The sequence below is a fragment of the Spea bombifrons genome, chromosome 12 (assembly GCF_027358695.1).
Source record: "Spea bombifrons isolate aSpeBom1 chromosome 12, aSpeBom1.2.pri, whole genome shotgun sequence".
NCBI lineage: Eukaryota > Metazoa > Chordata > Amphibia > Anura > Pelobatidae > Spea > Spea bombifrons.
In genome coordinates this window covers 14,906,588-14,918,044 of record NC_071098.1, presented here as the reverse complement: position 1 = coordinate 14,918,044, position 11,457 = coordinate 14,906,588, and the positions used below count along the sequence as shown (strand labels likewise).

Below are 11,457 nucleotides of genomic sequence, written 5' to 3'. Positions count from 1 at the left end.
AGAAACATATTACAATGCATGTGATCTGCCCGCAGGAGGAGGAGCGACCAGCTATCCCAGTATGTTCTAGACAGACCCTGCAGGGGATGTACAGTCCTTTGCTGACCTTCTGTTGATGTTAGTTATTGGTATTTCTTATGTACTGGTGCTCGTGCCGGCAGCCATTACAAACTATCAGTTAGCAGGAAGACAGCTTCTGCTGACAATGGGGAGTCAGGGCAGTCAGACCGCTGATCTCCTGTGTAGCAGCAGGGAGATGTCGCAGCCGCTGTAAGAAAGTCAAGACATACCTGTATGCCCTAAAGGGCTTTATTGAATGCCTTTTTAAGGACATATAGGGATGTCCACAGGGGATTTAAGTGATTAATATCAGCTCTCAGAATTGCTGTTCCTAGGATGTCACATTTATGATTATTTATGAGACTTTTTGCATCTGTTTAAACGCAGGGCTAGAGGAATAGGCTACCTACGGGCACCAACAAAATTTCAAATAAAACACTTCATTTGTAGTATCAATAAGCAATTTACAAAGGAGAAATATAATCCTGACCCAATGAAATGTTGGATAACATTGTTTCCGTAACATAATCAAAGAAGATTAAAGTACAAACTGTAACAGAAAATATTGTCAAAGCATATATGGGTACTTGCATGCACTCTCGGTCATTAATATCGTACCTTTGCACTCCTGTACTTTGTTTCGAGGGCTTACAGCTTCCATCTGGCAGCATAGTTCATCAACTTGCTTTGAATTTGGAAGCAAAATAACTGCAATATCCTTGATTCAACCCATTTAGTTTACAAATCCATGTCTGAGACTCTTTAGGTAAGAATAACATTGCAGGCAATAAATACTATATAGGCCTAGTAGAGCAGCTGTGTTCATATTATAATTAAGCCTAGCTTACTGCCATACGCTTTCAAAGCATATATATAGAGCTGTCTCGCTCGCCTATATCAGTACAGAGGAGGTGAGAGCTACAAACTTTAATGTCTTTTGGGGTATTTTAGTCAACTTAGCTGCAGTAAAAATGATCACAGAAAAATCATACTCTCTCTTTTTGTGTGTATTATTCATACTAAATATTTTTAGGCTTTATGCCTATCTTGTGCAGATATAACATCTGTTTGGAATTATTATTTGGTGGGGGGTTTTTTGTATATACAGTAACTGCAGTATAACCCTTTCTTTTCTATTGATGTATAAATTCCAGGACTGATGAACAAAGCTACACAATCAGTGTCCAGTCATAATTACATTGGGCAATACATGAAAAATATTGATGAAATACATGAAAAAAGATAAAAGCTGCTGCTTTACTGTTCACTTTGTGGTAGCCTTCTTCAGGGCCATAGGGGTCTCATTTATTTGAAAAAAAAATAAAAAACAATGGGCTTGACTTTTCATATGAGTTGAATTTTTTGCTAATGTTCACAGCCCCAGAGAGCAAGGGTGCAGGAAAGAGAGGGAGAGAGAGAGGGAAAGAGAGAGAGATAGATATCTCCGATCCTGCTCACTTGCGATGTATGTGCATCAGGATTTGCTGTCATATCCCGGCGCACAACACTGAAGCCGCGCCCACCCCCTTCCCCACTCACTGCACCGGAAGGACAGGACACAGAAGAAGAGCCAAGAGGAAGAACGAAAAGGAGGAGGAAAAGATTAGTAAGTGTGAGAGTGATGGGTGTTATGCTGTAGTTTATGCTGAATGTTTGTGAATGAGTGTGTGTGTGTGTGTGTGTGTGTGATAGCATGGATGTGTAGGTGTGGGGGGTAGCATGGCATAGAGAGACTGTAATCACATTCCTGTCATGCCCAGGTTCCAGCGTGTACTGGCTGCCTGGGCATGATAGGAGTGTGATTGCTGTTAGCAATTATATATATATATATATATATATATATATATATATATATATATATATATATATATAATGTTGATTTTTTTTGTCCAATTTTGGTGTGTTAACCACACTGTTATTAAAAGTCCTGGTGTGTGTGTCTGGTTGTCGGTGTGGCAGAGCCTGCCCTGGTGTGTGATCGGGTGTCAGTGTGGCAGAGCCTGTCCTGGTGTGTGTGTTTGGGTGTTGGTGTGGCAGAGGCTGTCCTGGTGTGTGTGTTTGGGTGTCGGTGTGGCAGAGCCTGTCCTGGTGTGTGTGTTTGGGTGTCAATGTGGCAGAACTATTTCATTTTTACTTATCCAGAGATAAAACGCCCTCCTGAATTTGTAGTGACTTCAGGAGACAAAACTTTCAAGGTCCAGAAATCATTTAGTGGAAAGGTTAAGGTATTGTGTTATGTGCTCTATAATATTTATTTCAAGGATTAGTCGCACTAAATTGTGGTTTCAGGCTTCCCATGTTGTATGATCAAGTATTATGTTAGTCCAATAACAAAAGTATCATTCCATAGCACATTACTTTTGACAATATATATACTGTGTGTGTATGTGTATATATATATATATATATATATATATGTACATATATACACCGTATATATGTTTTTTCAGTAGTATGATTTAATGGTGGAAATTATTAATCCCGCCCCCCCAGTTTTGACTGTGGTATCTAATGTGTCCCCCCTATATATTGTCGCCACTGACCCTAGGGTATTTCAAAAGCTGTTAACAATTTCCATGCACACATTTTACCACCAGCCTTTACCAAAGTTTAAAGTAGTAGTAGTAGTAGCAATTCAGATATTAATTTACTGCACGTGGAACATGTTACTGTTAAACAACACCCCAATATGTCTCCATCAATGTCTGCTGAGTATAGTGATACCCCCCATGCATGGGTTTTTCAGGTTATTTAGGAGGTAAAAGGCCACCTTTGCATTTTTTGAACATCTGGTCAGCCTGTGCCCATGTCCTATTTGTGGGACATGATTGAATCCAGCCAATTCGATTTATCCCATCAGCGTTTTAATTACATTTCCATGCAAGAATTTATGTGAAGATATTGTGCTAGTTTCAGGGCTTGCTCATAAAAATAATCTTTCTTTATATATATATCTATATTTACATTTTGTTGGAACTGGATGGTTCCTCTGATGGTGACATCAGTGAAGAATAATTTTACGTTGTTTTTAAAACTATTTTTATTTATTTTACTAATCACATTGTGATTATTAAGCTGGGCTTTATTTACTTGCATGGTTGAATGCAGTGTCTGTATTCAACCTGCAGGGGGAGCCGCCATCTTGCGAGAGGCAAAATCTCTCGCAGTGGCACTTGTGACCACTATCCGGAGCAGTCAGAGTGTGTCCTGGGGTGGGTTTTCGGTGTCACTACATGCATCGCTATCAAGGCATTTCAGTGATCACCTCCTAAACTCTTTTAAATCAGGCATCGTCATAACATTCCAGACCTCCAATTGTCATGATTGGGATTTTTTTCCATGACCTGCCTGGCACATCAATTGTCTTACAGGAATTAATGTATTTATATATTATTGTTATAATATAGAACTCCTGCCTCTGAAATAGAATAATAGTGTACTTCATGTAGCTATTTCATTTTTAAAGATGTTTTGTTCTGTTTCTGTACACAGAGTGTCCAGACTGTAGAACACTCTTACACACTTATACCTAGCAAATATTCTGGGCTTCTAGCAAAGAGGGACATCGGGGAGGAAATAGGGACAAAAGAGTTTGGGATTGAAAGAGGGAAAAAAGCTATATACCGTATTTGCTCGATTATAAGACGACCCTGATTATAAGACGACCCCCCAAATCTTAATATTAATTTAGGAAAAAAAGAAAAAGCCTGAATATAAGACGACCCTATAGGAAAATTTTTTTACCAGTAAATGTTAATTCATTTAAACCATTTTTTTAATAAAAGCTATGATTGAGAAAAATATTTTGGTTTTATTTCCTTCTATTTTCCAACCTGCCCCCCAGTTATGCACATCTGCCCCAGAAATGCCTTATACCCCCTATGTGCCACTGTGCCCCATGATATGCCTTTTAACCCCCTATATGCCACTGTGCCCCATGATATGCCTTTTAACCCTATATGCCACTGTGCCCCATGATATGCCTTTTAACCCTATATGCCACTCTAGCACTTAGAGGGTTAAAAGGCATATTATGGGGAAGAGTGGCATATAGGGAGGCTTAAGGCATTTCAGGAGGCAGAGTGGCGTAGAGAGAGTTAAAAATGCATTTCTGGAGGCAGAGTGGCATTAAGGGGGTTAAAAGGCATTTCACAGAGCACCCTGCCTCCAGAAATGCCTTATGCCCCCCATTTAACATCCCCCCCCGCCCCACTTACCAGTACTTCTGAGTCTCCTGTCATGTAGCTGGCGCAGCGTGTAGACTCACGCTGCAGCCGGAAGGAGGGGTGGCTAGCAGCAGGGGTTGTCTGCGTGCATCACGCAGACATTCCCCAGCTGTCAGAGATCAGAGTTCCCCGCGCCGGTGCGGGGAACTCTGATCTTTGACAGCAGGGGAATGTCGGCACGATGCACGCAGACAACCCCCGCTGCTAGCCACGCCTCCTTCCGGCTGCAGCGTGAGTCTACACGCTGCCCCAGCTACATGACAGCTGCACACCGGGGACTCTGAAGTACCGGTAAGTGGGACGGGGGGGTTGAGACAGGAGTATCCAGATCCCCTGCAGCTGCGGGGGATCTGGATCTTAGTCGTCTCATAGTCAGACTTTGAGGTCCCCCCCCCTTCTGACTTCCCTGTCATGTAGTCGGGGCAGCGTGTAGATCCCACGCACTTACGCTGCAGCATTTGCTCTGAAAAAAACCTCGTTTTATAATCGAGCAAATACGGTATATCACAAGAGAAATTATGTCTTTAGTAGAAGTTGATTTTTTATACCTTTTTATTGGGGCAACACAGAAAACAATGGGAAGTCATAAAAGCTTACAAGACCTCAAAGGTCTCTTCAAATGGAAAATCAATAAGAAATCTCTGAGATCTCAAAAAGTTTATGTAACTTTACATATTTTCTTGCATGGTCGAATTAAAACATAAGCTTCAACTGAAAACTTCAGTAACCAACAAGGATCTGTTCCCTCTATAGAACATTTAGGCGATATGCGTGGCTGAATTATAGCGATCTTCTAGAGAAGGAAATATCTGTATAATGCTGTATCATGTGCAGGGCCCTCTTGTGAAAATTGCCTCAGGACCTCCTAACTTCAACAGCTGGCCTGTTTCATCATTGCCCCCAAACAACTTGACCGTGCCTTCTTTGCCTCTTCCCCCTCTGTCCACATACACTCTGGCACACATATGTAAACACACTTACACAAATTACACACATGTATTCATACTCACTAACACACCATCTCACCCCACATACATGCTCACAAACACACACATAATTACACATGCATGCTCTCTCTCACACACACACACACACACAATTACACTTTGCAGTCCAGGTTGGAAGGGCCCTTTCTATGCTATTGTGAACCGGTACAAGGACAGGACTGCACACTGACGTACGGCTGACGTCGGTGGGCGGTCCCACTGGCGTTAATGGGAGTTCCCGCTGATGTCGGCGTTCCCACTGGCAGCGGGAATCACCCTCATGTCAAGACCCAGCTCCCGGAGAACCGGAGAAGCAGCCCTCGCCCGGCAATCTCCGGGTCAAACTCGGAGAGTTCCCAGGTATGGGAACAAGGGGTTGCAGGGGTAGCACCGGGCCCCCTAGAGGCACAGCCCTTGTGGTTGTGCCTCTGATCATGTGACTAAAGTTACTTTATTATCTTTATCATCTTTAACAGAACTGTAATTTCCACAGACCAAAATGAGTAGCTGTCAAGGGTGTAACCAATTTTCTCTCAATCATGATTACGGTGTAGGATTGATTTACGGTGTAGGATGATTTACTTGTCATAATCAGATATGGCAATCTCTTGATATTTTTTTTTAATCATAAAGCATATGTAATCAAATTGTTCCTAGGGCCATTTTTAAATACATCATGGAGCACACTGTTGATTTTCCATAAGTATCCCTGGTTGTAGGGAAAATATTGTCACCCTAAAAAGGGATGGGTCTAAAGATGGGGTTTGCCCTGTATCCTATTAAAGGTAGTATTGAATATGATCTGAATGGTATCTTATGTATCCTACATTCTTTTCTGTTTAATTAGCTTTTTCCACCGGATTCTATGAGAAGCATTAAGTACACATGAAAGAGTTATTATGTAGTACAAGTAACAATACCCATTATACACATTCCAACTAAATATTATTAAAACAATAAAACAACTAAATATTATTAAAACAATTAACATATTTTAAATTGATATTGCAATGTTTTGAACAATAGCATGTCTCGGAAATGTAAAAAACCTTGACACATAGGCAAAAGTGTTTGTTATAAAAATGCTGCAATTATGACACAATTTATGAAAGATTACCCTCATACACATAAGTTATCTTATATATTAGTTATACATTTTTTTACATTTTTGGATTTATGTATATTAAGTATATTTTACCCTAAACATGGAAAGGGATGCAATATAATAAACACCTTCCTTTAAAAAGAAAGTTGAACTGTAAATAAACTACTGCTACTGCTACAAGTTTTAAATTAGAAAGCAAGTGACAATAGGCTTGTAAACAAATTGCAATAATATTGTTGACCCTTTGTGTTAAAGCAACTGTTTCAGGGGCCTCCTGAAGTATTCCTTATTGCGAACAATGTTCATATTTGCTGTGTCACAACCTTTCCTAAGTCTGTTTAACCCTCCCTAGTTCAGACTTTCGGATATGTCTTTCCACAAGGAGTCTAATTTCTCTTGCACATCTTCAACTGAACTGACACTGTCATGGAAATCCCAAGAAGCAGGGGACAGCTTGAGTTGAATTTCTTCTGCTTCCATATTAATCATGTGTGTAAAATCCTCAATCTGCCTCTGAGTGCTCCTATGAAATTCCTCCACTTCCCTCTGCACCTGAGCAGCCATTTCCTCCATGTAGGGTGCTACTGGTTCAACAACCTCTCCCTTCGGAAACCTTTCCTTTAGTTCTTTTGGGTAAGACACCAACTGTTCTTTCAGCACATCCAGATTCTTCTGGATCTTTTCATGAAGCTCCCTTGCATTCAGAGTCAGTTTCCGGGAGAGCTCTTGTACTTGTTGGCTCAGTTGCTCCTGTGTGATCTGGGCATGAGGTGCAAGGTTTCCATGTAACTCTTCTGCTGCATGATGGACCTCTGCAATGAGACGCTCAGCCAGTGGGTACAAAACTTGCCTGACTCTTCCTGTGTTCAATGTAATTCGGTCATGGAGGCTTTCTGCCAAACCGTGTACTCTTCCAGTCTTCATATCCTCCTTGTATGGACCAAGCTGTGCATGGAGTTCTTGAGCTCCCCATCCTACCCGTTCTTTCAGCTCCTCCGTGTAAGGAAGTAGGCGCTTTCGTAGTTGTTCTAGATTACTGCTGATTCTTATGTGTGCTTCATCCATATATGGGTATAGTTTCCTACGAAGCTCCTGCAGCTCCTTGCGTATCAGTCGACGCAGCCCATCAGAGTCCTCATAGAGTCGTTTCTGAAATCCACTCTTGAGGGGCCCTAGAAAATTACCTACATAACTAATACCATGCCGAAAACTGCTCTTCATGCCACTGTGAAAGAGAAGACATGGAAAAATGTATTTAGACATCATGCTTCGGTGGACAAAATTCCTTAAAAGGCAGGAACGGCACCTAACTCAGTTTCCACTTGTATAGTAGCAGCGCTCACACATGCCCACACTAGCATACTTTTTCCATTAGTTAAAACATTTTTAGTTCATGGTAGCACAAACCAAATATTTCCCCCTTTTGTTGGGTTTTGGTACCCTGTTGTACTATCTGTATCTAAATTTGCTAGCTGGTAATGGTGTCAAGGGGATTACAAAACAGTGGCACGAGGAGGACGAGACACTATTTTTACATTTTAGAAATTAATGTGAAACAACATTGTACATACTGTGTTCCTTTTACACTCACCTGAATTCTCCTCGTGCACTCTCCTGAAGATCCCATTCATCCTTCTCACTGGTTAGCTGACTAAAGTAATCCCAGAATCCACTGCGGTCCGCTTGGCAACCTGAGGGGTAAAATAGGAGTCGGAAAACCAGATTTTTAGGTTTTCAGTGGTGTCTCATAACAGATTGCCCCATCACTACTAAAGAGTTTCTTGTGTGAGCTAGCTTTATAAGCATTGGTTCAATCTCTCCCTGCTTCACGATTTAAGATTTATAAAGATATTAAATGAGCAGCTGTTCATCTTAAGCATGTCGTATAATTATTTAGCTGAATGTTCCCCTTTAATGACACCTAGGATCTCTGATTGGACTGTACATTCCCTTTCTCCTCATTTTGCTATATACCAGTTTCATATATACGAACTTACCCGTCAGAGCAATGAATAACAGCAGATAACCCAATCTTGTTATTTGCATTCTGATGTTTTATGTGCCTGTAATAGGAAAATATGAATGAGTTCTGAGTATACACATCCATATTCTTGATAATGTTGATTATGGCTAACCCTCATTATTTCCTAGGAAAATGAAGTCAGTATAAAAAATGTTCTATTTATGATATTTGGCATCTCACAGATCAGAACAGTGATACTGAAAGGCCAACAGCAATGAAGATGACTCTGTTTACATGATGGAAGCTGATACCTGGCAACTTTCCATTTATTTTGAACCAGAGACCATTGTTCTTCCTCCATATTGGACCAGGGATGGTAAATGGGCCCCCATAAGTCTTAGTGGATAGAATACAGAGACGGGGGTAGGTAGAGCCAAACACCATTACTCATACACCAACAGATTAAATCACTGCTTGACAATCAGCTGTGATACCCCATATAAATGTCGGGTATATTCATAAGCCCTAGCAGCGTTAGAGTGAGCCCTCTGTCACTGGATTGAGTAATGAATCATCAGTGCAAATTCCTGCTAAAGGTCAGGGTACAGGTGCCGGCAAAGGTGCGATGTTTATTAACAAAGCATAATGTTCCCAAAAGAAACAGTATATTTAGTATAGGAATGTTGATGGGGCTTAATATCGTATTAAATAAAAGAAAACAACAATATGACTGTTCCTTTAGGGAAAAATGCATTTTTTCAAATAATTGCTACATTTTCAGTCAGATTGGTCATTAAATATATGTGACTTTTAATAAATCATACCGGAAAATATTTTATAAAATTGCAGTAAAAACAGTAAAAAATATATTTTAATTTTCTCTTAATAGTTATTTATAAGCAGAAGTAGCAATGCATTGTGATTTTACCAATATATCTGTAATATGTTGAAAATTGCCCATGTAGCAGTTTGTTTGCCAACTTACCTTTTATTAAATGAATCAGATCTCAGATTTAAGACGCAGGAAACACATCAGTTTTCTGAGAGAACCACGCCACGTACTGTTTCTTCAGTTCTCTGACCACAGTCTCTTAACAAATGCATCTGTTCAGAAGCTTCCAATACTTTTTAAAGGAAGCTGCAGGTCTTCAACCTGGTGATGTCACCATTGTGGGGTGGACTCAGTGTCCCTCGTAGTAATGCTGGCAGTGCACATGACCTTGTAGAAGACACACACTACCTTACAGGAGTGCCTATTTTGGGAAATGTTGAAACTTTACCACAAGGAGGCAGTGAATTACCTGTGCCACACAATATATATAAATATTTTTACATTTTATATTCTTGGCATTCTTTACAAGCAAAAAAAGGAGTGTTAGGGGAGAGGTATACTCTACAAAAAGGTCATTTTGATTAATGTGCAAACATAGATGTATAGTAGTAACATCTGCGGAAATATATTCTAAATTTCCAAGCCCTCTGAAACACCAATGCTATTAATACAACATCTGATGATACAGGGATACATTTTAGGATAAGGCAGAATGTCCCATGATATCAGACACAATGCCCATGGAAAGACAGGAATACCTACTGCCTGTGCATGGAGCTAGGTCACCAATCTGCATACCTGGGCACTTTTGGGCTCTGAGTACCCAGAGCCTACCCTTGCGGGACGCAGCCAGGACTGCCCACCGCGTTCCCGCTGACAATGCGGGAAACACCTCCATTTAAAGGGAAAATGGGCGGGGAGCGAAGCCTGTCAAGACCCCACGACCCGGAAAAGTTCCCAGGTATGCCAATCTGGCATGATCTTGCCAAAAAGTCTTGTAGGACACACACACTTACAAAGACTAAATCAAAAGCATACAGCCAGGAAAGTATAGACAAGATAAGCCCTATGGTTTCTAGCGTCCTAGGTGAATTATGTCAGTGGCACAGCCCCCCCCCCCGCATGCATTTGCTTGCTAACACCAGAATTTATAGCATTATTGGGCACCTTTCCCTCCACAGCTATATCTTTTGACATGAATATCGTGACCCCTCTGGACTTTTACATATGTATGAGCACCTTTAAAAGACACTAACTAGCTTTGGCCCTTTAAAATGTATAGTGATATCAGGCATAACCCATGCTTCTCCTACAAATTCCAAAGTTGGTGATAGAACCTAAAGAATGATAAATAAATCCCTCTGAATGTGATACAAGGGCTTAAAAATTAGACTAGTGCATTTGTATTCGGGCAAACATGAAAACAAACACGAAGGGTGCGTTTTCGTTGTTCAGCCCGAATACCCAACATACGAACATGGCGGCGGCAAAACGTATACGAAGATGAAGACACACAACATGAAGAATCTTCGTGTTCGTCTTTGTTTACTAATCTCCCTGGTCCCTTCCCCACCTAGCCTACCTTATCTATGCAGCATTAGAGGGGTTAATGGGAGCGGAAATCCGTAGGTTCGCCATCAGGCGTTAAAGGGCCGTGCGAGGGACTCTATTGGTTGCCTGCAGGGGCCTTTAACTCTTGGAGCAGTGTTGTCCCCCGGCCAAGTTGCAGCACCAAGATTTTTGAAGTCCGTACGAGTGACTCAATTGGTCGCTGGCAGGGGGCTCGTCTGCCATCAACCAATAGAGTCGCTCGTGCAGACCTTTAACTCTTGGAGCGGGGAGATCAATGGTCTCCCCAGGCCAAGTTCCACGTCAGGAGTTAAAGGGCCATGCGACCAACAGATTTCCGCTCTCGTTGACCCCTGCGATGCTGCGTAGAGAATGGGAGCGGAAGTCCGTAGGTTTTAAGACCTTTAACTCTTGGAGCGGGGAGACGGGCCAAGTTCCCCTTCAGGAGTTAAAGGGCCGTGCAAGCGACTCTATTGGCAAGAGGCCCCTGCCGGCGACCAATAGAGTTGCTCGTACGGACATTTAAAATCCTGGAGCCAAAGCTGCTGCGTAGTGCGTACCACGTTAACCCCGTATTAACCCCTTCAACAAAAACACGGCAAAAAAACAAAGAAAAAACGAACACAAAAGAATGTACACAAATATTAGCCCAACCGAACACAGGAACGGGCAAATATTCGTGGAATACGAAGATGCCCCCCCCCCACGAAGACAAA

General features: G+C 41.5%; 1 protein-coding gene across 1 annotated transcript; it reads right to left on the bottom strand.

Moving 5' to 3' along the window:
• Positions 1-6,256: 6,256 nt before the first annotated feature.
• Positions 6,257-9,457, bottom strand: APOA5 (apolipoprotein A5). Its single transcript, XM_053451753.1, has 4 exons — positions 9,326-9,457; positions 8,375-8,440; positions 7,969-8,068; positions 6,257-7,602 (listed from the first exon to the last, which is right to left on the bottom strand). The coding sequence occupies exons 2-4, from the start codon at positions 8,421-8,423 to the stop codon at positions 6,726-6,728; spliced, it is 1,026 nt and encodes a 341-aa protein (XP_053307728.1). The 5' UTR covers positions 8,424-8,440; positions 9,326-9,457; the 3' UTR covers positions 6,257-6,725.
• Between the last annotated feature and the right edge of the window lie 2,000 nt (positions 9,458-11,457).

Excerpts from the sequence above, each read along its gene's own strand:
- APOA5 (XM_053451753.1), bottom strand. The coding sequence starts at position 8,423 with ATGCAAATAACAAGATTGGGTTATCTGCTGTTATTCATTGCTCTGACG. Across the intron at positions 8,069-8,374 it reads GTTATTCATTGCTCTGACGG|GTTGCCAAGCGGACCGCAGT; the intron begins GTAAGTTCGTAT and ends TTTACCCCTCAG. Across the intron at positions 7,603-7,968 it reads AGTGCACGAGGAGAATTCAG|TGGCATGAAGAGCAGTTTTC; the intron begins GTGAGTGTAAAA and ends TCTCTTTCACAG.